This window comes from Aspergillus flavus, chromosome 5, assembly GCF_009017415.1.
Source record: "Aspergillus flavus chromosome 5, complete sequence".
NCBI lineage: Eukaryota > Fungi > Ascomycota > Eurotiomycetes > Eurotiales > Aspergillaceae > Aspergillus > Aspergillus flavus.
In genome coordinates this window covers 2,067,975-2,095,471 of record NC_092408.1, presented here as the reverse complement: position 1 = coordinate 2,095,471, position 27,497 = coordinate 2,067,975, and the positions used below count along the sequence as shown (strand labels likewise).

The following is a 27,497-nucleotide window of genomic DNA, read 5'->3' as shown; positions in this document are numbered from 1 at the left end:
TCATACAAAAGTACACCAGACGAGGCCGATTCCAAAATGGCAGACGACCATCGTCAGCCTGAGGCATCGTCCAATACGGCTGCAAATCCCTACAATCACCCGGTGGCTTCAGAGCATACGTTGGGCTCTTTGAACACGACCTCGACCAGTGAAACCGATGCCTCGGCTGACGCTGACGCGAGATGGGGCGAACGCAACCAGGGTGACCCTGTTTCCCGTCGGGGTGCGATGGAGGAATTCGAAGAGATGCGAAGGGAAGTGACCAAGCTTAGTCTCCACCGGACTCGTTCAGCCAAAGATGCTCGGCGGCGCTCACGGGCCGAGGGTCGCGACGAGGAGAAGGCGCTCGAGGACGAACAGGCTTCGTCTACGGATGAGTACCGGGGTGGGTTCGATCTGAACGAGTTTTTGATGGGCGGCCATCTGGAACGACGAACGACGGCAGGAGAGCCGGCCAAGAAGGTCGGCGTTGCCTTCAAGAATGTCACGGTGAAAGGTGTCGAGACGGGTGCCTCCTTCGTCCGGACCCTTCCTGATGCTGTCGTTGGAACTTTTGGTCCCGACCTGTACAAGATCATATGTCGCTTCGTACCTGCCCTCCACTTTGGTAAGCGTCCTCCGGTAAGAGACTTGCTCCACGACTTCAGCGGAGCTGTCAGGGAAGGCGAAATGATGCTAGTGCTTGGTAGGCCCGGGGCAGGCTGTTCCACCTTCTTGAAGACAATTGCCAATGACCGGGAAGCCTTCGCAGGGGTTGAGGGTGAGGTCAGTTATGGTGGCCTCTCAGCGGAAGAGCAACATAAGCATTTCCGCGGCGAGGTGAACTACAACCAGGAAGATGATCAGCATTTCCCGAACCTCACAGTTTGGCAGACGCTGAAGTTTTCTTTGATTAACAAGACAAAGAAACATGACAAAGCTAGTATACCCATTATTATCGACGCGCTGTTGAAAATGTTCGGCATTACCCATACAAAGAACACTCTGGTGGGTAATGAGTATGTCCGTGGTGTCTCTGGTGGAGAGAGAAAGCGTGTCAGTATTGCTGAAACGCTTGCGACTAAGTCTTCCGTCGTCTGCTGGGATAACTCCACCAGAGGACTGGATGCCAGCACCGCTCTTGATTATGCCAAGTCGCTCCGTATCATGACAGACGTCAGCAAGCGGACTACTTTGGTTACCCTATACCAAGCGGGTGAGAGTATTTATGAGCTGATGGATAAGGTTCTGGTGATCGATGCGGGACGCATGCTCTATCAAGGCCCTGCCAACGAAGCAAAGCAGTACTTTGTGGATCTCGGGTTTTATTGCCCGGAGCAATCCACAACTGCTGATTTCCTCACTTCCCTGTGTGACCCGAATGCCCGCCAGTTCCAGCCAGGCCGCGAAGCGTCGACACCAAAGACCGCTGAAGAACTCGAGGCGATCTTCAAGCAGAGTGAAGCATACAAGCAGATCTGGAATGAAGTTTGTGCGTACGAGAAATTATTACAGGACACTAACCAGGAGGACACTCGCCGCTTCCAGAAAACTGTGGCCCAATCAAAGAGTAAGACGGTCTCGAAAAAGTCCCCTTACACGGTCTCCATTGTCAGGCAAGTCGCGGCTTGTGTGCAGCGAGAATTTTGGCTCCTGTGGGGAGACAAGACCTCCCTGTATACCAAATACTTCATTATTGTCTCGAACGGTCTTATCGTCTCTTCTTTGTTCTATGGTGAATCCTTGGATACTAGCGGAGCTTTCTCGCGTGGTGGTGCCCTGTTCTTTTCGATTCTATTCCTCGGTTGGCTGCAGCTGACGGAACTGATGCCTGCGGTTTCCGGCCGTGGTATCGTCGCACGTCATAAGGATTATGCCTTCTACCGTCCATCTGCCGTGGCAATCGCCCGAGTTGTGGTCGATTTCCCGGCCATCTTCTGCATGGTTGTCCCGTTCACTATCATCGTATATTTCATGACGGGGCTCGATGTGGAGGCCTCCAAGTTCTTTATCTACTTCTTGTTTGTGTACACGACGACATTCTGTATCACGTCCCTGTATCGCATGTTCGCAGCACTATCTCCGACTATCGACGATGCCGTTCGGTTCGCTGGTATTGCTCTGAACGTGTTGATTCTGTTCGTTGGTTATGTCATTCCAAAGCAAGGACTTATTGATGGCTCGATCTGGTTCGGTTGGTTATTCTACGTGAACCCGCTTTCGTACAGTTATGAGGCGGTCCTTACAAACGAATTCTCGAACAGAGTTATGTCATGTGCTCCTTCGCAGCTCGTGCCTCAAGGCCCAGGTGTGGATCCAAGATACCAAGGTTGTGCTCTCACTGGGTCCGAGCTTGGTAAGGCAGACGTTGCAGGAAGTCGGTATCTTCAAGAAAGTTTCCAATTCACTCGGCACCATTTGTGGCGCAATTTTGGAGTGGTCATCGCTTTCACGGTTCTGTACCTCCTTGTCACTGTCATAGCTGCGGAAGTTCTCTCATTTGTCGGAGGTGGCGGCGGCGCATTGGTCTTCAAGAAGTCCAAGCGTTCCACAAAACTCAAAGCGCAAAACGGCAAAGGTAACGATGAAGAGCAAGTACAAAATACAGGCGATAATGCGGCATTGTCACGTGGAGAAGCGAAGTCTTCTAGCAGCGGCGAAGCCATGCAGCGCCTTTCTGCTAGCGATCGAGTTTTCACCTGGTCGAATGTAGAATACACGGTGCCATACGGAAATGGAACACGGAAACTTCTTAACGGCGTTAACGGTTATGCGAAGCCCGGTCTTATGATCGCTTTAATGGGTGCTTCTGGAGCAGGCAAGACCACTCTACTCAACACCTTAGCTCAGCGTCAGAAGATGGGTGTGGTCACTGGCGACATGCTTGTTGACGGTCATCCTCTCGGTACCGAGTTCCAAAGAGGCACTGGTTTCTGTGAACAAATGGATCTTCATGACAATACCGCGACCATTCGGGAGGCCCTTGAGTTCTCGGCAATCCTTCGTCAGGACAGAAACACCCCACGTCAAGAAAAGCTTGATTATGTGGATCAGATTATCGACCTATTGGAGTTAGAGGATATCCAGGACGCTATTATTGGTTCTTTGAATGTTGAACAGAAGAAGAGAGTAACTATCGGTGTCGAGCTAGCTGCGAAACCGAGTCTTCTCCTGTTCCTGGATGAGCCCACTAGTGGTCTGGACAGTCAGGCAGCCTTCTCAATCGTGAGATTCTTGAAGAAGCTCTCCCAAGCGGGACAGGCCATTCTGTGCACAATTCACCAGCCGTCATCCATGCTGATCCAGCAATTCGACATGGTCTTGGCTCTTAACCCGGGCGGAAACACTTTCTATTTCGGGCCTATTGGTCCTGAAGGTCGTGATGTGATCAAGTACTTTGCTGACCGCGGCGTCGTTTGCCCACCATCGAAGAATGTTGCAGAATTTATTCTCGAAACAGCAGCGAAGGCGACTAAGAAGGATGGTAGGGCTATTGATTGGAATGAAGAGTGGCGCAATTCCGAACAGAACCGCCGCATTCTGGACGAAATCCAGCAGATCAGGGAAGAACGCAGCAAGATCCCAATTGCCGACAAGGGCGTCGAATACGAGTTTGCTGCTCCCACATGGACACAGACTGTCCTGCTCACCGAGAGGTTGTTCAGACAATACTGGAGAGATCCATCGTACTATTACGGAAAGCTCTTCGTCAGTGTCATCATTGGTATTTTCAACGGATTCGTGAGTAGCCCCTCCCCCCGTTTCTTGGAGTTTGAGCATTGCTGATTAGGACAGACGTTCTGGATGCTCGATAACTCTATCAGTAGCATGCAAAACCGCATGTTCTCCATCTTCTTGATCATTCTTATTCCCCCTATTGTCCTGAACAGTATTGTCCCCAAGTTCTATATCAACCGCGCCCTTTGGGAAGCTCGTGAATATCCTAGCCGTATCTACGGATGGTTCGCCTTCTGCACGGCAAACGTCGTTTGTGAAATTCCGATGGCAATCGTTTCCGCCCTTATCTATTGGCTCCTCTGGTACTACCCCGTTGGCTTCCCCACGGACTCGAGCAGCGCTGGATACGTCTTCCTCATGTCGATGCTTTTCTTCCTTTTCCAAGCCAGCTGGGGTCAATGGATTTGTGCCTTCGCCCCGTCGTTCACCGTGATTTCCAACGTAAGTTCCTATTTAGTATACCCAATCTGATTCACCACACTGACATTCCTCCCCAGGTTCTTCCCTTCTTCTTTGTCATGGTCAACCTGTTCAACGGTATCGTCCGTCCATACAAAGACTACCCGGTCTTCTGGAAATACTGGATGTACTACGTCAACCCGGTTACCTGGTGGCTCCGAGGCGTGATCTCAAGCGTTTTCCCCTCTGTCGACATCGAATGTGCCTCGAAGGAAGCCACCCACTTCGACCCTCCTCCAGGCTCTACCTGTCAACAATACGCAGGAAACTTCGTCTCCAACATCGCTGGAGTGGGATACCTGGTCAACCCGGACGCCACGGAAGACTGCCAATACTGCCCCTTCGCTAACGGCACAGAGTATATGCACACACTTAATGTCCACGATGGCGATAAGTGGCGGTGCTTTGGTATCTTCTTGGCCTTTGTGATCATTAACTGGGCGTTGGTTTATTTCTTCATCTACACTGTCCGCGTTAGGGGATGGTCCTTTGGAATGGGATACCTCTTCGGTGGAGTCGGTGTGATGATTGAAGGAGTGAAAAAGGTCTTCTCTAAGAAGTCCGAAAAGGAACAGAATTAGACGGTGGTTGGTGTTCAACTTTCCACCGATGAATTCGAAACAGGAGGAAAGCAGAAACAAGTAATGCGACAGGGGAAAAGATAGATAAATAAAGGAGGAGAAAGAGATCTAATGTGGAACATGAGTGATATCCCGAGGAGACATAGATAGAAAAAAAGCATTTTGTTTATAGACAGCGTTAATATAATTCTTGCATATAGAGGAATATTCCACCCTAGCATCAATATCTCGCAAGATTATACTTCATGTCACAAGATATAAAGTTTCCCCAGCATTGACCTAATATGTACAACATGACAACAAACTCTCCATAAAAACAAGCAAATCCCCACAATCAAACCCCTAGAAACAGGAAAGAATAGGCAGTCTCTCCCCTCACTTTGAACACACCGCCACAAACCTCATAGTATCAATATTGCACAGACGAGGCTGTCCCAGCTTACACTATTCAAGATCAGCACATATGTCCCCTTCCAACAAAAAAGGCACTTGCAAAATTACCCGATTTTTGGGATTACAAGGAGCAGTCCAGTCATTTCCATTGGCATCCGTTCCGTGGCACATGCCATAGTCACCCTCCATCGCGCACACCTTCAGGCATGTGTTGTTAGTTCTGATTTTCTGGACTGGGTTTGGATTTGGATTTGGGGACGTACGCCTTCGACGAATCTTTCCTGCTGCCGTGTTTTGCCTGGGTTGTCGCGATTGGTAGCCTTAGTCAGAGAAATACTAGGGCCACCAGCACTAACTCCAGTACCACCGGTACCGACTGTACTTCCAGTATGGCCCATAGTGCCACCGGTACCACTATAATTAGGGTTAGAAGTACCTGGTGGAACAGCGCCCACAGTACTGGCGCAGAGAAAGGCAAAAATAAGCGGAGAAACAAGACCAGACATCATACTGGGGCGTACTGTAAACTAATGCGGGCGTTCCAAGCAGTAGAAGTCAATAGAGAAAAGAGAAATGTGGACGAAGAGATGGATATCGCGCGGCCTGAAGTATTTATCTACACATCTGGGTAAGTCAAATAACCACTAGCACTTATGAGGCCCCATTGCCATTTGCCCATTATTACCATTATCCCTTCAATATGCTAGTTCATGGAATCGTGTTGATTTCCAAGGCTACTTGGGGCAACTTTAGTGTGTTGCGTCGCTTTATCTAGACCATCGCGGTTCTTTTCATTTCTTGCTGCATGGTCGGCTCTATTTGGGAGGCTTGGTAGGGATGGTTCTCGAGTGGGGACCAGGGATATCAAAGAATCACAACGGACGTGTGCATCTCTGGGTTCGGGACTCTCGCATCTGGGTAAATGAAAGATCGCCGGATTACCAAAAGGGGTCAGCCGGCCTCTTTGTTGCCAGCACGGAAAGCTATACTATCTAATATTAAAGAACGGGGAACCATTGCCCGAGAATCCTACGAATTATATCCTTGTTAAGATCTACCGTGCCAACCATGTCCCACTGCCCGGAAGCGTCTCTAAATATTGTGCGTACCAAATTAGATATCGAATGGGACTATCTATATGCATGACCAATTGGTTGAATGAAGCTATAACAAAAATCCCAATCTGAATCACATTCCACTTTCTGAATTGAACCAAGGCTTGCGGTTTGGCCCGTACTGAGGTGCTGGGAGACGCATCGGCACGGGCACAATGCCTTTGAAGGCATCTAGCATAGTCCCGGATTCATCGTTCGGGGACTTGTTCTGCTCCGACACAGCATCTTCTTTACTAATAACAGGCATGAGCACACCGCATTCCCAGTTTCGACAGTTGAGTTTCGGTTCCTTTGTTGCCCGCTCCTGAACGAGGCGGCCCCTATTCATTATGAGTTTCCCAGATAGCAAGGCACAATCAGAGGATGGGCATGATACGAGATCACTCACCATGCGCTCTCTGAAAGATTCGCACTTCCCACATAAGCCCAGGCTCGGCATTGAGAGTTATCAGGTAGCGTCGCTGGGTCATCTGGCCTTACGTAGAGGATCTAGAGCATCCTAGCATAAGCTTGGTGTCTTCTTCCGCTTCCCTCAAAAACACAGCGACTCACTTTATTATGCATCAGTAGGCCTAGCCTCTGACTTACACAGTCACGCAGAACATGACGAGGAAATTTAGGGCCCGTATACCACCTTGATTGAAAGCAAATCGTCCCTGCGGATTGTGGTCCACCTTTTGTGTCATTAACTGTTGTCTCTGAGGGGAAGTAGACTCTAAATCTATCTTTCCACTCTTCGGCCGTAGACTTGTTAATGAGCTGTGTAGGGTTGCTGCGGCTCCGGACAGGAAAGGATTTTGCGGTGCGAAGGACGTATTCCGTCGATCCATCGTCGCCTGGACACAAAGTTATCCCTGTGATTCGTGTTATAATGGGGTATCGCACTCAGCTATTGCTGACCTTGGCATGCAAGATATATGGACCTCAAGAACTCGTCCGTCAAGGAGCCAACGGATGACGTCTATTGTGTATCAGGAAGTGCTCTGTGAATTGGTACAATTGTAGACTCACGACAAAATCGATGTTGAGAGGTTTGGATGTTCGCAAACCAAGAGAGTTCACTGCACGTCCTAAGCCGCAGTACCCTGTACGCCGCCACGAATCTCCCATATGCGAGCCACCACTAGATGGAATCAGAGATCAGACCATGATGTCAGGGTAGAGGAGGTTACATAGTGTGGACAAATGCAATATGCGCGGTTCTACTGAAGTCATAATCGGTCAGTTTAGCGATGATATTCTCGTGTAGAGTGCTAGCTTTTAAAAAGTAAGTCAACTCGTCGTAGAAGCCTGTTCGAGTAAACCCAGAGTCTTTATCGGTCCTTTTTGGTAGATCAATAATAAAAACACTCTAGGTTATGGTTAGCCGGTAGCGGATAGGAATGTCAGATTATGCAGTACATTTTCCATAAGACCACCTATTTCACCCCAGTCATATGGAGTCAAGTTGGCAGTGGGGACCACAATTCGAACGTATCCCGAGTGGAAGAGTAACATCAGCTTTGAATGCATGCAATTCACTTGACCATCCATTGGTGGAAAACATAATCTAAGGTTGCTCATAGCAGCGGTTTCGGACTTGTACTGAAGTTTCTAGGACCACAAAGATGGTTAACTTCACGTTCCAAAAGGCTGAACACCAAGACAAGAAAGTAAGGACCAGCAATGGGTATAGTTCATGGTCCAGCCAGACAATTACGTGGATAACGTTGAACGGCACTTACTGTAGATTCATCCTTGGCTTGCATCACCAAGTAGAATCGAGTTTTTGCTGTATTTAATTTTGAGAAAAGCCATTCCATTTCCCACATAAAAGAGCTGAGGACAGCAAGTTGTAAGTCAGATTTCTGAAAAACTTCCTCGATCTTGATATCATCACCCTGTCGGCGGCAACCGAAGGCCCATGTTTTCTTAACGACTCCGTTAGGAAATTGAACCGACGGGGTCGGAGATGGGATCTGTATTTGATCATTTCCTGCTGGCGTTGTGCGTGACGAATTTGATCCAGAAGATGTGTCAACCACTGATATAGCAGGACCGGGAGATCTTGAAGGCGTTCCAGTTCTCGCCTGCTTTGCATCCCGTTGGCCATCCGATACAGGTTCTTCGGCTTTTCTCTTGTTCAGCCGCTCCAGGCGCTCTTTCTCCATCTGTCTTCGATCCAAGCCCAATAAGCCAGCTGCTTGTGTCGGCGCCTGTATGCTTGCTGGGGTTTCAGCTCTACTGGATATCGGGGTGTTAGATGCCTTGCTGTCATTGTTGCCAATTGATGACAAATGATGTCTCGAAGAGCCATCTTCATCTGCTATGGCACTTTGCATAGACAGTTCGATCGCCCTCTTCAGGTCTTCATCTTCGTCATCGCCATCTTCCTCGCCCGAATCGGTTTCATCCCCATCTGTCTCGGAACCAATGACGGAGTTTGACTTGGGGAATATGGGTATCACATCATCATCAGAATCTGCAGTCAAGTCAACAACTTCATGTTGACGCCCGTTTTGGCTGTTCTCTTCGTGATTACTGGATTCCCTGAGAGAGGCAGCGATTGCTGCCCTCAGATCAGGGTCATCTAAATCGTCGGGATTCATCTTAGATCATTGAAACCTTCAAATGAGGTATCAGACAGCAAAGGAGAGGTAGATATGAGGGATAAAAAAGGGAATAGCAACTCGGGGGAGGTAATTATGTGGCTAGTAAAGACCCATGCTTTGACAGACCGTGAATGGAGGGTTTATAGTGATACGGAACACAAAGAGGTGTGTTTACGGTAAGACGTCACGGGAGTCCTTGGTTGTCCAGATGATTTATTCCTCAACCAAATGAAAATCAAGGACCTCAAGCTAAGTGTAACACCGAAAGACAATATAAAAACGCGTTCGAAAGAAGTGGAGGGTAGTGAAAGAAAAGTCACGCAAAGCAGGAGACAACAGGAAACAAGAGAGGAACCCGTCCAATGATAATCAATCTCCCTGGCAACACGTGACTGCGATATATACTTTATCACCAGGTATAACCTGGAAGTAGTCGAGGATATATTGAACGATGATTGAAGGTATCATGATGTTTAATATGTGATTTCAGGCCCCCCAAAAAGGTTGCCAGCAACTACTCATTCTATTTAAGTGCACTATGTAGAGAGACCGTATCAAAGAGCAAAGCCCGTATACAAGCTTCACTGTAAACAAAGAGGGAATCATCGTAGTAGTCTGCATGGATTGCCCACATCTTTATATACAGCCTTTGAATGGGTACAAGGAATGGTAATGAGACCATTGTTCGAGTATTGCAAGGCAATTACCGTGAAGGTGCAGCCCTGGTTTGTGCCACAGTAACTTCCTTTTTCTTCTGTTGGCGCAGCAAGTTAGTTCCTCATTATGAATGAAAGTAAAGTGTTGCATGCGATTTGAAGAACAGCTGAATTCTATTGTTCCCTAGTTACCTATCCTCTGGACTTTGTACACTCTCATTCATACCAAGGACAACAAATAATCGAGATGCCCCCAGATAACTCCTTAGAAAGCCGACCACCCTCAGCTTCGATTTGAGCCATTTCCCATACCCCTATTAGGTGAAAACATGGACCCCGGCCCTCAAGAGACAGGAGTTTCAGTTCATAAGCAAGACACCAGTATGCAGGGCCCCGCGAACAAGCCAAACTTCAATCGTCTCGAACCAAGTAACCCAGGGTAAGTTGCCTCACCCTTCAACGCACACTGTTCAACGAAACTTCCCGCTAGCAAGAGCATGGGTTGGAGGATCACCGTTCGCTTTTATAGGAGAGTCGTTGAGGACAATGTCACTCGAATTGCATTGTACGATGGACAACCAAACTACCATGACATTATTGTTCCGGAGGCGTGCAAGATGGTCAGAGGAGAGCTGGTTGTCGGCTGCCACTATCGTAGCTGTTACCTTTATCGCCTGCCAATCGACGTAAGGTTCAGAATCTATACCGCTTTGTTTGCGCATGACGGAAGTGCCCTCGAAATCGGGAGACTCGAACACACAGGGATCGGGAATCTACAAATTCTCAGGACGTCGCACCTCATTTACCATGAAGCTTCAATTGCCCTGTATCATTCGCTTAGTTACCGCAGGCTCTTTCTCCGAGCGTATGGTCCTTACTCCGCAGACCTTCTCAGACGTCATCCGAAGTCGTTACCGTGTTGTCGCTCTAAGGAGTTTGATGTCAACCTTGAATACCCCTGTCGCAACGAACATCTTAATTGGAGCAGACCACTGGGATCGGTCGTAGTTTTGATAGGAGCAGAGAACCCTAGAGTGGCTTTGCATCGCCGTTGGGCGTTTTCAGAATTCATTACAGCATTGAAAGCGGCCGAGCCCTTGCATATCTTTTCGTTGACCGTTGTTGTAACAGAGAATTGGAATTTGCCCGGTTTCAATGAGAAAGATTTGGTCAACACCTTATTTAGCGGCGCGTTCAAATTCCTTGGAAAGCTAAGTTTTCGCGGTTTTACTGAGGAGGAGAGAAACCGCCTGTGCCATCTTGTCCACGCTCTAAGGGACCCACCCCTGAAGATTGAGCGGAGTAAAACGAAGATACAGGGACCAGGGTTCTCGATTTGGCTTTGTGAGTGTTTCTCTTTTTCTTTTCTCAACCCTTAGATGCATTGAAGCACAAGGTCTATGATTGCGAAGAAAACATTCCGATCAGCATCAGCGGTCTCAAGTCCAAGTCCAACGACCAGAAGCCGCTTTTCAGTCGGTGTTTTTGTCACGATGGCACTAGCTATCTGACGAGCATATAGCTGACCAATTGTGTCATGTCCAGAAATACGGCCTCCCAGGAGTGAAGTCGCAGTGAGGCTGCTGATCGGAAGAAGACTGTCATCCGAGTCTGGGAAGGTGTGAGCGCCTTCAGTTCCGGGATTTTTGTTTTCCAATGGTACATGTAACTGTCATCCATTAGCTGGGTGTCTGGAAAGAATCCATTGTATACTACCAACCCAGTGACCAAGTCGGCCCTTTTGTGAAATTGTTACCAGAATTCTGTCGTTAAAGCTCATGCACATGACAGCTGTCTGAATACCATTAACAAGTCCGGCAACTTGTTTGGTACTGGCAGGAAAGGGAAGGTTTAGCGGCCCCTGAAGTTCACTGAGATTGAAAGGTTCCACCATGGTTAGAGGCTTGCCTTGAGCGATACAAATAAATGCAGTGAAAGGAGTACTGTCTACTCAGAAATGCGGGGAGGGGAAATACGTTTCGATACATGAACTTGTAAACAGTTTCCATGGAGGGGAGTGTGTTACATACGTGGGCGGTGAACACAATCTCACCGCTTTAGGGCAGAATCTCTCCGCCGCCTAATTTTTTTTTGTTCCCTTTCCAATTGACCATCACCACAAAGCTCATCAATCTGCTTTTTCTGTATATTTTTCTTCTTTGTCTGTCGGTGTGGACAAAGGTATCATTGCCCCCACACCATGCCGAAGTTTGTTCCTCGTCAGAGGAAGCAAAAGCACAGGCAGAAGGAGGCGGCAGATGCTGCGGTCGACAGCAATGCCGCCGAAGTTTTGCCCATCTCTAAAGAACAGAAGGAAGCCAAAAGGCAAAAGCTGAGAGAGGAATTGAGAGCGCAACACACCAAAATCTCAGCAAAGAAACAAAAACGCTTAGATAAATATATTGTATGTAGACTCTATGCAAGAAATGAATTGTGGGGTATACCGTCCATTCTAACCGTCTCTGCAGGAAAATAAACTCAAGAAAGAGGAAAATGTTGAACTGCTCAAGAAGCTTGAAAAGACAACGTTGGACACCTCCAATTTCGAAAGTTCTAGAGAATTAGGGAAGCGCAAAAGACTTGACGAAAACGGTATCATTGAAGCATCTAGGTATACCCATGACAGTGCCTCCCATGTGGAGTTGTCGGGCGATGAAACAGATGATTCACTTCCTCCTTCGGGGACAAGTTTCGCTATTCCTAAAGCACAAGGTCCCATTGAGAAGCCGGCGGAACAGGTCGTGGTTGGTAGCGGGTTGAAGCGCCCTCTCGAACTTGGAGCGGACGGATTTCCCGTCCTCAAAAAGCGCAAACGAGCGCCGAAATTGAAAACGAAGGCCACCAAGATACAAGACTTACCATGGGAGGGATTTGACTCGGATGAAGACGAGAATGAGAGCGATAACGGCAGCACCCCAGATTATCGGAAACTTAAAGACAAAGAGGTGGAGGCACTGGATAGGATGAATGAAGACGATGATGAATCTTCAGAGGACGCTTTTGAGGATGACCAAAGCGAAGATGAGAATGAGGGTGAAGAAGCGGAAGAGGAAGAGGAAGAAGAAAGCGACGACGATGATGAAGGAGACGAAGACGAGGAGGAAGAAGAGGAGGATGACAGTACCAGCAATCAGCCTCGCCAGTCCGCGTTCAAAGCTTGGGCCAGACAACAAATTAACGAAACAGTCGGTTTCAAGCCTACTACCGGTCCTGTCGTATCAGAAGAGCAACCCTTCGGGGCCAAGTTGAAAGAAAAGCCCGTGCGGAATACTGTTTACGAAGAAGAACCACTGCCCGCAGAACTTCAAGTTACCAAAGGCAACCCCTTCAGAAAGGCATTCCATGTCCAAGTTGACCGCTCGGAGGATATACAAAATGCACGGTTAGGGTTGCCTGTGGTTGGAGAAGAACAGAAAATTATGGAGGCAATCTACAACAATTCCTCTGTCGTTATATGGGGTGCTACTGGTAGCGGAAAAACTACTCAATTACCACAATTTCTGTTCGAAGCTGGTTTTGGAAACCCGGATAGCCCTAATCCCGGCATGATAGCGGTAACGCAACCTCGTCGAGTTGCTGCTGTCAGTATGGCAAAACGTGTAGGCGATGAATTGGGTCAGTTCTCCGATCAAGTGTCTTATCAAATTCGATTTGAAAGCACTGTATCGAAGAAAACCGCAATCAAGTTCATGACCGATGGTATCTTGATCCGTGAAATCGCGGAAGACTTCTCGCTGAGCAAATACTCTATCATCGTTATCGATGAGGCTCATGAACGGAGTGTTAACACAGATATCCTCATTGGTATGGTGAGCCGTATTGTGGACCTGAGGAAAGCTATGAGTGAGGAAGACCCAGCTGTGAAACCTTTAAAACTCGTGGTCATGTCTGCCACTCTGCGAATTTCCGACTTCACCCAAAATCCCAACCTCTTCCGCCAGGGACCACCACCTTTGGTTCAAGCAGAAGGTCGCCAGTACCCCGTCACGGTGCATTTTTCCCGACGCACACGCCAGGATTACGTTGAGGAGGCGTACCGGAAAGTCTCGAGAGGTCATCGTAAGCTGCCTCCAGGGGGCATGCTCGTCTTTTTGACAGGGCAGAACGAAATTCGACAACTCTCTAAGCGCTTGAAGCAGGCCTTCAAACCCACGCAGCGGGGTGGAGAAACTGAGGTTAAAGTGCAGATCTCTGCGAACGATGCACCACTGGAGGCGGAAGACCTAGACATTGGGGACGCTGATCTTTCCAAGGTTGGCAACGAAGACGACGACAGTGACCTCGAAATCACCGGTCTAGATAACGATGATGATGACGATGATGGTTTTGATCTCGGCGAAGAAGCAATGGGTTCATCCACGCGAGTGCATGTTTTGCCGTTGTACTCCCAACTTCCCACAAAGGAACAGCTGAGAGTTTTTGAACCGCCACCCGAGGGCTCACGTCTTATCATTCTAGCGACTAACGTGGCTGAGACTAGTTTAACAATCCCGGGCATTCGATATGTGTTTGATTGTGGACGGGCCAAGGAGAAACAGTACGATTTAGATACAGGAGTGCAGAAGTTTCAGGTCAACTGGATCAGTAAGGCCAGTGCCAATCAAAGAGCAGGACGAGCTGGTAGAACTGGGCCCGGCCACTGCTATCGACTCTACTCATCTGCAGTCTACGAAAACGAGTTTGCTCAGTACACAGAACCAGAGATTCTACGCACGCCAATTGAAGGCGTCGTGCTTCAGATGAAGAGTATGGGCCTTCACAACGTTATCAATTTCCCATTCCCAACGCCTCCTAGTCGGCAGGGTCTTGCGAAAGCCGAGAAGCTCCTCAAAAATCTCGGTGCTCTCACGTCTGATGGCAAAGTTACGCAAATCGGCAATCGTCTGTCTACATACCCTCTGTCCCCTAGGTTTGGTAAGATGTTGTATATTGGTCATCAGCACGGCTGTATGCCCTACGTTATTGCGCTGGTTTCGGCCTTGGCAGTTGGAGACCTTTTTGTTCCAGAAAACCAAATCGACCCGAACCCCAAGGGGGATAACAGAGAGAAAGACGCGGTATACACGAACTCGGATCGTTTGGAAGACACAGTTCGGGAGCAACGTCACAAAGACTATGCAAGAGCTCATCGACTCTGGAGTCAACACGATGATACATCCGATGCGTTGAAGTTCTTATCAGCGATTTGCGCCTATGGATATGCTTCTGATGGAGAATCGTTCTGTGAAAAGATGTTCTTACGAGGCAAAGGATTCAAAGAGGCCACGCAACTACGAAGTCAATTGACAGATATAGTGCGGGCCAATAACCCTGGAGTTGTCGGAGCATATCAGCCACGTTTATCGCAGCCAACAGAGAAGCAAATCAAGGCTTTGAAGCAAATTGTCACAGCGGGTTTCATCGACAATGTTGCCATCCGGGCTGATTTGTCTCCAGTACCGCCCGAAATGCATCGTACACCGAAGAGAGCGATCGATGTTCCATACTTGACGCTTTTCAAGTCTCGCGAGGGACCGGCCACGGAACTTGATGAAAAAGCTGTTTACGTGCATCCGTCATCTATCCTTGCGAGCCTCTCACCCAAGGAAATGCCGCAATACATCATATATTCCCATCTCCAACAAGCGTCCCCATCGCTCGTGTCGACCGAAGTACCCAAAGTCAGAATGTTCCCACTGGTTTGTCCTAGTGGCTTGCAACTCTCTGCCATTGCACACGGTACGCCCTTAATCGAGTACGGTAAGCCTATTGGGAAAACAGAACCGATTGATGGAATCCCACCACGCAGGGCGTGTTGGGTGATCCCGTCACTGGTAAGCGAGGCTGGACGTGGAGGATGGCCTTTGCCAGCCAAGAAGGTGGTGCAAAAGAAAGACCCTAAGGAGGGCTGGATAATTGAAAAGTTTGGCGCTTAACTGTATATAATATGAGAAAAGTTACTGTAACGACTTATACAAAGCTATGAATACTTATAACCACGGTCATCATGAGACATGCTCTATTACTTCATTGCGTATGGTCCTAAATCCTGTCTGTCATATACAAGAATCAAGTGCAGTAACTCCCCAACGCCAATGTCCCAATTCAACATTATCACGAAACGAACAACAAAAAAGAGCAGAATCCAAGAGAGTAAATCGAAGCTCAAGGACGATCCCGCTCCCTCTCCCGCTTTTTCTCCTCCCAATCCCGACGCCCACTCGAAATTTCTCCTGTCTCCTTATCCTCCTTAATCCCCAACGCCTTCCGTAACCGCTCACTCTCCTCAATCTTCGCCTCAGCAAGCTCATGAACCTGATACGCCTTAAACTGTCTCCTATCCCTGGGCGGCAAATCCCGCGCAGACCGACCACCCCTCCGCTCCCCCTCCTTACCCTTCCTCTCCTCTTCCTCCTCCATCTCCTTCACCAACCTCTCCCTCAAAGCCTCACACCGCTCCTCAATCTCCTCATCCGACAGAATCTTCCCCTCCTGCTCCTCCCCGTCTTCCTTATCCCCCTTCTTCTTCCGCTCCGCAAGCTCCTCCTCAATCCGCTCATTCTCCTCCTCCAGCCGATCCCTCTCCTCCATAACCTTCACCTCAATCGCCCGCCGCCGATCATGCTCGAGAATCTGCTTGTCAGGCAGCCGCTGCTTGAAGGGCCGTCCTGCGTCGCTGTTTGCTCCAACTGGTGGATACGGCGCACCGTAACCCGCGTTGCGCGGTTTCATGAAGGCCCAGTTCTTCTGAACGTAGCCAGATGTGCCGCTTCCGCGGGGAGTATTGAGACCGACGTTCGAAGACATTATGGAGATTTCTTCTGTTTGTAGTCTTTGTGAGGGTCGGAGGTCGTGGTGGGTAAGTGGGTGGCTCGTTTTCTGTGGACCGTGGGATAGACAAAGGGATCTGGAGTTCCTGCTGAAAATGAGGACAGTGGTGGTGTAGAGTTGTGGTTTTGAAACAGTCCCCCCAGAATACGATGGCGGAATGGTAGCGCTTGAATTAAATTGAAGCTTTGCGACTTGACGGCGTCCAAAGCTACGATCGCGTCACGTGGTGATATGCTGATAAGCATGGTGGCCGGACCATCTACAAGAGTAGGGCAGTTCTTAGATCATACCAGTAGTGATAGATACTACAAAAGTTTGCCATACGGAGATTGACGGGTTCATCAACACTTTTGAATTGATTGACTGTATACCGACAGACCACCTCTACATGCTCCAGGCACTTCCTTTGACGCTCCTTATTTTCAGAGTTTTCCATATGTCCAAAGGTCCCATTTGCAACCCTCGAGGTCAATCAAGCGTGATATCCCAGTGTTCCCTTGTTCACCAATTAAGACGCCGACACCTCGTACCTGGACAAAGAGAAATACAGCCATCGACAACTATAAAGACGTGTCTTCATTTTCATCACATCGAACCTGTCACAGAACAACCGGAGAAAGCCATGAACAAATTAAAAGTGTAAAAAGAGAATTCAAGGAGTATATCGGGTAGGGGGGCGTAAAAAAATGACACAAGAAAAGAAAAAGAAAGAGAAAAGTAAGAAGAAAGCAAAGCAAGCTCCCGCCATGACCCGTGTTTTTTACGCCGTTATGCCATAAATTGCGATAGCGGAGCAGCGAAGCGATAGCTCATATATCCCTCAGAAAGCCTGTATGTATACGCCCGGATTAAGAATAATGTTGAGTGTCTCGGCACAACTGAGTGTGCGAATCGTGAAAAGGTTTAAAAATATGTCAATAGAAGCAAGGATAATTGGAAGTCATAGCAATCTAATTGGCACCGTTGATTTCCACAGAAGTAGTCGGGGTCGTGCCAGCCGACTCAGCTGCTGTGAGGGGGGTGCTCTTAGTCACGGTCTTGGTATCGCTGGATCCATCGCCGTTGCTCTGAGGGTCTATTGGAGGCGGCGTCGGGGGCGCCGCGCCCACGACTGGCGCTCGGCAGCCGTCGAGGCCGTTCACAGCCCGCTTCGATGGCTGGGGAGAGGATTTGTGCGAGTTTGGCGGTGTGGTAGAGGTAGTATGAGGAAGAGTGCCGTTGGTTGGTGAATTCGAGTCCGCAACTAGTTTCTCAATCGCCGCAATTTGTTTGCCATAGCTATACTTCTTCAGCTGGCTGAGAAGAGGCTTGATTTCCTCAACAAGAGCGTCTCTTTCTGCGCCCTTGAGCTGACACAAAACCTTCTCTGTACAGAGGTTAGTACTACTCAAGTATACTCCTATAGGATTGAGGACATACGTATGACATAATTGCCAAACTGATCACGAATCAGTCCAAGTAGGGGGTTCTCCCCATTATCATCCGTTGACGTCAACATGCTGATAATTTGGTGACGCTGAGACTCTTGACCGAATTCGATACTCTTTTCCACCACATTGCTTGCAAACTTGTGCTTCGAGTAGGTCAACAAGTTCGACATAACAATTGTTACCATACGGGTTCGATCCTTGTCCTCGCCGTTCTCAATGACATGCTGAATCACGTAGTTACCGAATTGGTCCGGAATCAACTTGGCGGTGCAGACGTGGAGCTCAGCAAGAATCGCCTCACGATCCTCTTCCTTGCAGTGTTCCAGCATCCGTTGGATTACACGACAGCCATATGGATGAGTAGCTAACTTCTCGACCTGACCAATGAAGGCATTGATGACGAATTGTACATGCTCAGACGGCACTCTTTCAATAGCCTTTTGGATAACATGGTTTCCATTTTGGTCCCTAACACATCGCAAAACGTGGTGTTCAAGCTCCTTCACCATAGAAGCTTGTTGGTCCGTGAGAATATGCTCCAGGGCCTGCACTGAATTAGCCCACCGACCTGTAAGGAAAAGAGAATATCTAAGAGGCTCTTACCTTCTGCACGACGCGACATCCATACATCTGAGTAGACAAAGCCAGAATATGTCCTTTCATTTGGTTTGCCAAAATCTTCTTCTGCGTCTGGTTGCCATGCTCGAAGAGCTTCTGTACAACATAATTTCCAAAGACGTCTGTCATCAGCTGCAGACTATCGCCCTGAATCTCACGGAAAACCTGCTCCTTTTCGTCACTGTTTGCCGTCTCCAGTTTCTGCTGGATGAAACGCGATCCATGTTGATCACCACTGAATTCGACGACGTGGTTGTAGATGTCCTAATGTACTGTCAGTCACGAGGTAATTTAGAAAAATGTGCAATTAATGGTTACCTTAAGCTCATAACGTTTATTGCCCTTACTATTCGCCCTAAACTCCTCCAGGACTGGACTTCGCACAGTCTGGGATGGATCGTGGTCGCGGTGGCCCCTACTTGCCAGGGCGGCGGCGCCAAGTTGGGCGACCGGATAGAATCCCGACAAAGCATTCATTCCTGAGCCTTGATAGCGGGCAAGGTCGTATGGGGTAAAGGACAGTCTTTGGAGAGGGTTGATTGCTTGTTGGGCCAACTCCTGCTCTCGCAGGCGGCGCTCCAAAGCAGCAGCCTGTGCATCAGATAAACGAGCAGACGCACTGTTATAATGTGGGACGTGCACAGACCCACTATCAAGCGCAGCATACAGTGGGCTGTCCACCCTGGCATATTCTGTCGGCGAGATCGGATTATCTCCCATTCGGTTTCTCGGCGCTTGATATCCGAGTTGGACATCTGACGCGCCTTCACTTGCGTAGCTAGCCCCTTGATAGGCGGGCTCGTCACCCTGGTATTTCAATCGCTGGAAAGAACCATCAAAAGATGGGTGCGACAAATACCCGGGGCGGGTACTCGAAGGATGCGCGGCGTAACTTCCTTCGTTGAAGTGGAGTTTACTTAGACCAGAATTGATGTCAGCAGGGCCGCCGGCATATCGACCCTCGAATCCCTGGCTCTCGGAATGGAACGATGGGTATGAAGAGTGTACCGGTCTCTGAGGCGCGAATGATGCCGAGTTGTGTGACGCATGCGTATAGGAGTTGCGGCCAAGCGTCGGCGCAACAGTCTCGGGCAAGCCCTGGGGCAAAGCAGACATAGATGGCATTTCATCGGGTCTGGTACTCTCGAGCGGGGTAGAGAACCCTGGTTTCATGGGGAACCCAGATCCAACAGGGCTGCCGCCGAAGGCAGAAGAGTTGGCATGCCGCCGGCTCTCTGTATTTCTGAAATTCCCAAAGCCAGAAAATGCGATACCATCTCCAGAAGGAGAAATACCCTCCGATCCGGTGTTGAGATAGGCCTTGTGATTTGTTGATCCAGCAGTGCCACCGATTGCCGCCGATCGGGGTAGTGTCAAGTACGAGGAGTCACCGGCCTCTGCAAGGCTACCTGTTCCTCTGTCACCCGCCCGTGTTTGGATAGGCGATGTTGTCATACTGTTATTTGTCGCTCTGGAGAGAACATTTGAAGATGTATTGACGGTACTCCAAGGCATATTAGGGCGACCGTTCCACCCATCCGATTCGGACGATGACAACAAAGAACTAGAACCGGCCTTGCCTTCAAAGGCCTTATCACCAGCATGCTGGTCTAGACGATATCCCCACCAATTAATATAATTTCGCCAATATGGAAGGCATTTCAAGTGTCTCACCTAGATTGTCACCCCAGATGGTATTCTTCCAGCTCGCCTTCCCTCCACCAAAAGGCTGCCCCATACCTCCATGGCTTCCACGGTTCCGTTCACCACCCATATTGGACGGAGCGATGTTTGAGCTTCGACTTGACTGTGCCTAGATCCAAAACCGTCAATTGCTTGATCAACTCATCCCAACTACCTGCCACTCACATGATGTACCGCGCTTGCGTTTGCTGCCATCGCGGCCATTTCACCATGTATCTAACTAAACACAAGACGGAATAAAGAAAAGTATGTATACGAACAGCGTAGAATTATTTGCAGACGGTCTCCAACAGTACTTGTTTCTTAGCACTCCCGCTTTTCTCTTCTCTGTCAGTCCTCCCTCTAGGTATCCCAAATTGTGGATTCGCGGCGTCGAACCGATAGGAGTTATAACGTGGCGAACGAACACGAGGACCCCGTCGGGATAGCGGATAAATGTTGACCTGCACGAGGCCCGGTCATATGGTTAGCGAGACGTTGTAATGCGGTGAGGCGATCTTCTCATAGAAAAACCACTTACCCAGGCAGCGACACCGAGTCAAACGAGGGAAAGAAAGGAAGGGATGAAAGAGAGGAGCGTACCGAAACAAGGTAAGAAAATAATATAATAGGGTTTATTGTTTTTGTCCAAACAAAGTAATGCGGTCAGACCATGTACAGATTATACAAGGGATCGCAGGGGCACGAAAGGGAGGTGAAGTGGCAGGCGGGCCAGCGAAAAATGCTTAATACAGAAGCAAAGCAGAAGCAAGGTGACGAGAACTGGATAATGTCCCTGTCGTTACGAGTGTAATGCTCCGCAAGTAGCCGTAGATCAAGACTGCCAGTGCGTATCGCGACGTTGCTACGCTCCGTGCATGCTCCAGGAAGTTCGAATCTCGCAAATCACTCTCATGTAACTTGTGGAGAGGGAACGGGACGAAGAACGTTGCCGACTCGAATGTGTTTCAATCCGATAGGCGTTTGGGAGATTTGATGGTTCGCAGCAGCAAGGGGGAGGGGAGAGATTCAGTCAAATTGCGACTGGTATTATGGGGAGGAATGTGTTTCGTTGCGCAAATGAGGCGATCAGGCGTGATTGGTGGAGCAGCGATAAATGGGAATGTGGACGAGAGAGACAAAGCACGGCATTAATGTAATCCAGCTGTGACACAGGCGAAAGCAAGCATGACACCCAAAGCGGTTCTGGGGGGCCGATCAATCTCGATAGTAAATCCTCTTCGACCTCCACACCAGTGGGGAGTTAAGAGAAGTACGGCAGTGGTGGTGGGGGGAGGAAGGAGAAAGGATGATGTCGGTGATAATATCGTTGAGAAGAATGAAGATGTTGACTGAGAGCGAGCGTCAGAGGCAGCGCAGTGGGAAAAATTCCTAAACGAAGTGAAAGAAACTGGTAGCACAGACAAGCAGCACTAAATGGATTCAGGATGAAGTAGGAACAAAAAAAAAAAGTGGGAAAAAAAGTGGAGTGAGTCAGTTCAAAATAAAGGAAGGGGGGATGGTTGGGAATAAAAAGACGAGAATAAAAAAATGATTAAAAGCAAAAAAGAAAAAAGAAAAATATGAAGTCTTTTTTGCAATCGATGAGAGAGTCAAGATGATAGATAAGCTGGTCACAAAAAGGTCAAGCTGGAAAAAAGATGCTGCGTGTCTTGGAAGGCCCTCAGGTAGGCGCCCATCGGTCGGTAGGTATATTTGGTATCACTGGTGACAATACACCAAGACGATCTGTCGATCCGTTCAGGAACTTTGCCATGGGCTGAATTGGTACTTGATCGCAGTATGAGCACCACACCTGAAGGGTAAGTACCGCCCAGCCTTTTAGGTAAAATCAACTTGCCCAAGGGTGATCGCATGTCCACTTGTCCCATACCGTTCCAAACCACCATTCAATGTTTCTGGGGCCGCCCAAATTCGTTCCCGTCGCTCTTTACCCTTAGGCTTTCACCTCTTTTATGGTTTCTTCCTTTGCCCCCTCTTATTGTCATACAATTAGTCCTTAACTTTACTTACCTGTCCTTGTAATCAAGATGTATGACGCACACAGGGCAATGGTTGGGGGCCTATGGTAAACTTACGCCGGAAATTAATAAAGGGAAAATAAGACTGATGCCTTTTCCCTCCCATTTGTGACGATACTACGGTTCTTAATACTAGTGCCTCCCATATTCATATTGATTTGGCTCTCACGACGCTACAGGGCCGAAGTTAGGTATTGAAGATGGTAATCCATGGTCTTGACTCTTGGTATGCTTTGATTTTGCGTAATGTATCATCTTTCGCCCTCTGTTTAGATCCACGTAGGATATCAAGGAGAAATTCAGGCTATTGTGGAGACCAATTAAGAGTTCTTGGTACGGCCGAACAGCCCATGTTAGTTGCCCCCATTTTCGGACATGACTTCCTGGCCAGCGAACACACCAATATCCGCTAGTCATTCTCGAGATGAGAGGGGAGGTAGACAGAATCCCAAGAGAAGTATCCCCGCCGTGGCATTGACTGGGTGTAGAGTCAAGTCAACGCCGGTCGTTGACTTCCGCACTTCTTGACTGGCTTCAAGCCCTAACTAAAATAAGACTTACAGCGAAAGTTTACTTGTGCTGGAGCCCGACCGATCGGATCCACTAAACTAGCTTGATTTTCCTCTTAACAATTGAAACAATACTTTATCGGGCATAGGCAAAGGAACACGCCGGCGGATATAAATTAGTTTATTCAATCCCTGCTTTACGTAGGGTTGAGTTGTTCTGGTTCAAGACCAGTTCAACAGCCTTTTGGGAAAACTCAGTGGGATTGTCAAATATTCTTTAACTTTTACTGACATCAATAAATATAAGAAATACATAAAGAAGGGGGGGGAAGAAAAACGGTCAGACGAGAAGATGAGAAAAAAAAAAAAAAAAAAAGTGATTACTCCATACTTACTAGTATATTTTGAAGGGTCAAGGTCTCGTGTAATTGGTTTTCTTAATGACAGCCTCATAGTACTCAGCGGGTTGGTCTTGTGACAGAAATCATAACAACTAAATACTCAAATACATATCCGAGTAGTACTTAGATCATTACTACATAATCCTACCTTGACTCATTATCGTGCTCTTCTATGGTTGGTTGGTCCTTTCCTATTATCACTTTCCCTTTTTTTAAAACACCCCCACATACTGAATTTTAATTCGCTTTAGCCCTCCCGTAGAGACACCTTCTCTGTACATGGTTGGAGGTCAACATATGTACATAGCCCCGAGCGGCTACCGCCCATCCATGGAATTCTTATGACATGACATCTGACCTCAGCAGTTCCGACAAGGTACAGGGTACCTGGAGAATACCAACAGTAGTAGCAAGAGAGGTGATTCGCGCGAGTCGTAACCGGCAACAAGCATTGGCAAAGATATTCATCATTGGCAAACGCCCCTTGCTTCCACTCGGTGAACCCCTCAGTTACGTTTCATCCGCGATACCCTTCTTAAAGGCTACCTCCTGAGAGGTTCTCCGTTGTGGACGGTCAGTTCTCCCATTGTCACTCCATTGTATTGTCAGTATGACAGCTTTTATTAACTGGTTATATCTATATTAACACCTCCAATTTACATCGACAGTATCGTTGACCTATGATCTGCAGTGGTAAGTATTAACCAGTCGATCTTCAGGACCATCGCATTTAGACTCCCCCGTACCTTCTTGGTAGAAACTTTGAGTTATCGCTGATTATTGCAAATTAATAATGCTATTAGCCCCTTCCAATGAGATGGTCTATTTGACAGCCTTGCATTCCTGGGGGGCACTACTAGTATACGCAGTGCTCTTCCACAGTCTTGCTCTCGGGCAAGCTGTTCCCCAATACTCATGCTTGATATATGCGGATAATATTTCCATGCATATCCTCCTGATTCCTTGTACCATGTCCAAGGGTAGATTCGTACCTGCTGGGAAAAATAGCCGGAGCAAAATGCTTGTATCCATACTCACGCTCCTACTAGTCTGGTACTTATTCGTCATATAATATGTTGGCCACTTTACCTTGGTTCAATCCCATCTGGCCTCCCTCTTCCTTTCTTGTCCCGTATCGGCAATCAAAATCGTCACTGACTATGACTGGTTGAGATGGGAAGGCGAAACGTAGGATCATGATGAGCTCATCAGGTTTTATCTCCGGACCCGCCCAAGTATAGATCTAGCAAAGAATATTTCTGTACGCCTATAATCGCCACTCTATGAGGCACCGAAACCAACTACATGTCCGGTAACAAGTCCACAAGTATATATCACTCCCGTCGTATCACCATGAAACATGTCAAGATACACCAGTAATTCAAAACGCAGCTAGGTGGGTATTCTCTTCACAAGCGAGAGGCGGTGTAGTATATACATATTCGTTTAGCACTTCTACATCAGCGAATTATACAAGCAATCTGGGGGTATAAGGTTTAAGATGAACTACCCATTCTGCTATACCATGTATGAAAACAAGCGGAGTGTTTTCACCATACCAGAGGAAGACACGATGTACAGCAGATATTGGAGCTAAACAGTGTACCTATGGCATTTATTGACCGAACTACCTTTAAAATATATCTATTTGTTCTTGAACATATATACACCTCACGTTCGAGAACTTTACTCGAATATGCCATGATTATCGAGGTACTGTTCCTATCTATGGTTTAATATATCGATGAATGCGGGATTCATTTTTTTATTTTTTTTTTTTTAAAATTTTTAATTTTTAATTTTATATTTTTTGATTTCCGATGTATTCCTGTCACGGTTCATTGGACTAGCGTATACGGAAGGAAAATTCAACATAAAATGAGAAATAAAAAGTCGTACACCCCGGTGACCTGAAAGCTTTCAACCACTCGGTTGGCAAAAGAGAAGCCGTGAATTATGCCAGCATACCCTGTTCTCCCGAAAAACACGCGTGGTCTAGCCTTGTACTTCGTATGAGACACCGAACACACTAACAAACCCAGCGCATCAACTATCCATGGGAGGAAGAGGGGGTAATGCGAACTATCTGACTCGCCACGGCTCTCTTCTGTAGATCTGGAGCGGTGAGGGTATCCTTCTAGAGGAGCCTATGTCGGTTCATGCTGGCTTGAAGTAAGGACCACATCATATGAACATATCTATCTCCCGAGAGAACCATGGGTGTAGGGCCGACATACTGATCCCCGGAAGGCCGGTCTTTGGATTGGTTTGACAGGAATACTGGACATTAGTCACTATGAAGACCGAATGAACGACAAGAACCGAGCGTTTGACTACCGGGGCTGGCTCCGCTTAAGCTCTTCCTCGGTTCGAAGTAGTTTAGGTTCACTCCTATACGGTGTACGCATGACTCTCTACATCTGAATGCGTGTCTTGTAGAGGTTGGAAAATCTGAGTGTCAATGATATGACTTGCCAAGCCAATACATATGATAATCATGATTCTTCCGTACATCCGCCACTCAATGGAGTGATCATAGCTCGGTCATGAAGTCATTTGGCGGGGGTGTAGATCAATTGTTATGATGGGCTTGGACTAAAATGCTGGGTTGTAGCAAACAGATGGAAGTAGACCGTTTCAGGAGTATGGGGTACAGGAGACTTAGCCTACTACATATACCAAGAGCAAAGGTCAACTGGAGAGAAACCCTTGGCACCGATGACCCAAGCGATGTTTAACCAATCCGGAATTCTCCGAAGGCTTGATCTAGATCAGTAGTTCGGATGGTATTCTATATATTATACTTGTTGGGGTTGCCATCTCCCCGGTATTTTCCATGTACTCCGCAGCAGCCAACAAGATTTGTGAGAGGCAGTTGTAAAGTTCTATATCTACTGAATATCCCACTTTCCACATGTCACCCTCAGGGAATTTTACCTCGGCTTCCCCAAGAGCGGGGATCAAGCGATATATTCTGTCTCTCCTTCAGCAGGCAATGAGACAATGATGTCACGGGTGTCTTGAAATCTTATTATGATTATAACTACCTATTTCTATGGAAAAAAGTGAACGCACGGAGGGCTGGATACCAAGATGACCTGGTGGTAATATTATGCCTTGACTTTAAATTTGTTGTCCTGCCTTGATCTCACTTCCTAGTGTACTATACTTACTCCACAGTGAGATCATATGAAGATTTGAGGTCGCCCTTAGGAAGTTCCCACACTTTCAAATAATTCAGAGAAACACGTTGCGGTCTCAAACATACATTTTTGCTGTATGGAATGCATAGAAAATCATGCAATCGCTCAGGGATACCAAGGAGAGTTGCATGCCAATTGCGACGGGAGTGCAGTGAGGGTGCAGCTGAGACTCTATCCTAGATATAGACGCTATGCACAAATCTTCGCTGCAATGCATATGACAAGATGACAAGGCATTGCATATTGTATGTCCCAACGACTACAAGGACCGACTTCGTTTCATTTATGGAATCTGACGGAAGAAAAACTTATGTACCTAGCCTCGATCATGCTATTCAGGGGTAAAATGAAATGAGCCAAAAAAAGAAGACGTGAACAAGGCCGAGTGGGGGTCCGAGGCCAAAGATGGACATGCCTAACAAAATGGATTTAGCATCAATCACCAGGAGGATCAACGAATAGGAATGCTAGACTGGGTTGAAAAAGGCTTAGTTCAGGGACGCCGGCCTTCTGATAGGACGAAAATCTCGGCGATGGGGAGATTACAACTGCCTTTAGCGCCAGCGCCGGCCAATAGCCAAGAGACACCATAGAGGAAATGGACAAACAAACAACAGGCTGGTGGATCCTTTTGGCATTTAGTCTAAGACTAGCATTTCTTTTGTCGCTGGCTAGCGACCAACTCACCCTTGCTGGGTGTTCGCTGGACGGTCTGGCCCTGTGGGCACCCTTGCGCCTCGTTCCTGTCGTACCGGTTGACCGTGCGTTCGTAGGCGCCTGTCTTTCTCCTCTCTCTCTCTCTCTCTTCCCCGTCCGACCCTTCCCTTCCCTTTCTTTCTCTTTTTGTTTTTCTTCCCTTGGCTTTCATTCCACCCTCAATCCATTCTTGCTCCTTCCTTCCTCGTCACGTTCTTTCGATCCAAAGCAGGTGTCGGCTTCACTCTTTCAGCTGTTCACCTCGCTGTCCATTCGTTCTCCTTTACCAGCCCGGTCCATTGTGTCCTGCGACCCCGTCTCTTCAGACCGCCCGACCGACCTGATACATTCCCTCTTTTTGTCTTGAATAAACTACGACTTTTACAAGATAGTTACCCTGGTTATTGTTATATTCTTCTCCTTCCAGTAAAACACTTGGCTGGAAAGTTGAGTAAGTGTTACCCAATATGTAGCCTAGTATAGCGCTGATAGCGGTGGTATACAGTACGACCTGGATCCCTATTGAATTATACTTCTTCACCTGTCTTGTCGATACGAATAGCTTTACAGTATATACCTTTCGAAAACCGAAA

At 47.9% G+C, this 27,497-nt stretch overlaps 8 protein-coding genes across 8 annotated transcripts; 4 read left to right on the top strand and 4 right to left on the bottom strand.

Moving 5' to 3' along the window:
- Window positions 1–36: 36 nt before the first annotated feature.
- On the top strand, window positions 37–4,757 carry F9C07_2234192 (pleiotropic drug resistance protein, ABC superfamily; the record flags this gene model as incomplete). Its single annotated transcript, XM_041292955.1, has 3 exons — window positions 37–3,720; window positions 3,775–4,158; window positions 4,215–4,757. The coding sequence occupies 3 exons, from the start codon at window positions 37–39 to the stop codon at window positions 4,755–4,757; spliced, it is 4,611 nt and encodes a 1,536-aa protein (XP_041147709.1).
- Window positions 4,758–5,000: 243 nt separating this feature from the next.
- F9C07_2108078 (uncharacterized protein) lies at window positions 5,001–5,659 on the bottom strand (the record flags this gene model as incomplete). Its single annotated transcript, XM_041292946.2, has 4 exons — window positions 5,001–5,036; window positions 5,148–5,201; window positions 5,259–5,348; window positions 5,414–5,659. The coding sequence occupies 4 exons, from the start codon at window positions 5,657–5,659 to the stop codon at window positions 5,001–5,003; spliced, it is 426 nt and encodes a 141-aa protein (XP_041147708.2).
- A 679-nt stretch (window positions 5,660–6,338) lies between these two features.
- Window positions 6,339–9,072, bottom strand: F9C07_6181 (putative tyrosyl-DNA phosphodiesterase; the record flags this gene model as incomplete). Its single annotated transcript, XM_041292945.2, has 8 exons — window positions 7,990–9,072; window positions 7,667–7,858; window positions 7,438–7,616; window positions 7,277–7,388; window positions 7,166–7,226; window positions 6,818–7,101; window positions 6,654–6,754; window positions 6,339–6,585 (listed from the first exon to the last, which is right to left on the bottom strand). The coding sequence occupies exons 1-8, from the start codon at window positions 8,851–8,853 to the stop codon at window positions 6,339–6,341; spliced, it is 2,040 nt and encodes a 679-aa protein (XP_041147707.1). The 5' UTR covers window positions 8,854–9,072.
- Window positions 9,073–9,206: 134 nt separating this feature from the next.
- On the top strand, window positions 9,207–11,497 carry F9C07_2163536 (uncharacterized protein). The gene is made up of 2 exons (XM_071509310.1): window positions 9,207–11,181; window positions 11,233–11,497. The coding sequence occupies exon 1, from the start codon at window positions 10,010–10,012 to the stop codon at window positions 10,889–10,891; it is 882 nt and encodes a 293-aa protein (XP_071364428.1). The 5' UTR covers window positions 9,207–10,009; the 3' UTR covers window positions 10,892–11,181; window positions 11,233–11,497.
- Window positions 11,498–15,476, top strand: F9C07_2163533 (P-loop containing nucleoside triphosphate hydrolase protein). Its single transcript, XM_041292937.2, has 2 exons — window positions 11,498–11,916; window positions 11,981–15,476. The coding sequence occupies exons 1-2, from the start codon at window positions 11,713–11,715 to the stop codon at window positions 15,425–15,427; spliced, it is 3,651 nt and encodes a 1,216-aa protein (XP_041147706.1). The 5' UTR covers window positions 11,498–11,712; the 3' UTR covers window positions 15,428–15,476.
- On the bottom strand, window positions 15,477–16,644 carry F9C07_2284897 (pre-mRNA-splicing factor cwc21). Its single transcript, XM_041286405.2, has one exon. It carries the CDS (start codon window positions 16,296–16,298, stop codon window positions 15,657–15,659), a length of 642 nt encoding a protein of 213 aa, XP_041147705.1. The 5' UTR covers window positions 16,299–16,644; the 3' UTR covers window positions 15,477–15,656.
- On the bottom strand, window positions 16,645–21,634 carry F9C07_2284896 (translational repressor Pumilio/PUF3). Its single transcript, XM_041292944.2, has 7 exons — window positions 20,595–21,634; window positions 20,240–20,517; window positions 20,045–20,183; window positions 18,689–19,980; window positions 18,356–18,634; window positions 17,742–18,297; window positions 16,645–17,688 (listed from the first exon to the last, which is right to left on the bottom strand). Exons 2-7 carry the CDS (start codon window positions 20,276–20,278, stop codon window positions 17,273–17,275), a joined length of 2,721 nt encoding a protein of 906 aa, XP_041147704.2. The 5' UTR covers window positions 20,279–20,517; window positions 20,595–21,634; the 3' UTR covers window positions 16,645–17,272.
- Window positions 21,635–26,616: 4,982 nt separating this feature from the next.
- Window positions 26,617–27,431, top strand: F9C07_1663755 (uncharacterized protein). The gene is made up of 2 exons (XM_071508294.1): window positions 26,617–27,355; window positions 27,410–27,431. Exon 1 carries the CDS (start codon window positions 26,807–26,809, stop codon window positions 27,269–27,271), a length of 465 nt encoding a protein of 154 aa, XP_071364427.1. The 5' UTR covers window positions 26,617–26,806; the 3' UTR covers window positions 27,272–27,355; window positions 27,410–27,431.
- Window positions 27,432–27,497: the final 66 nt, after the last annotated feature.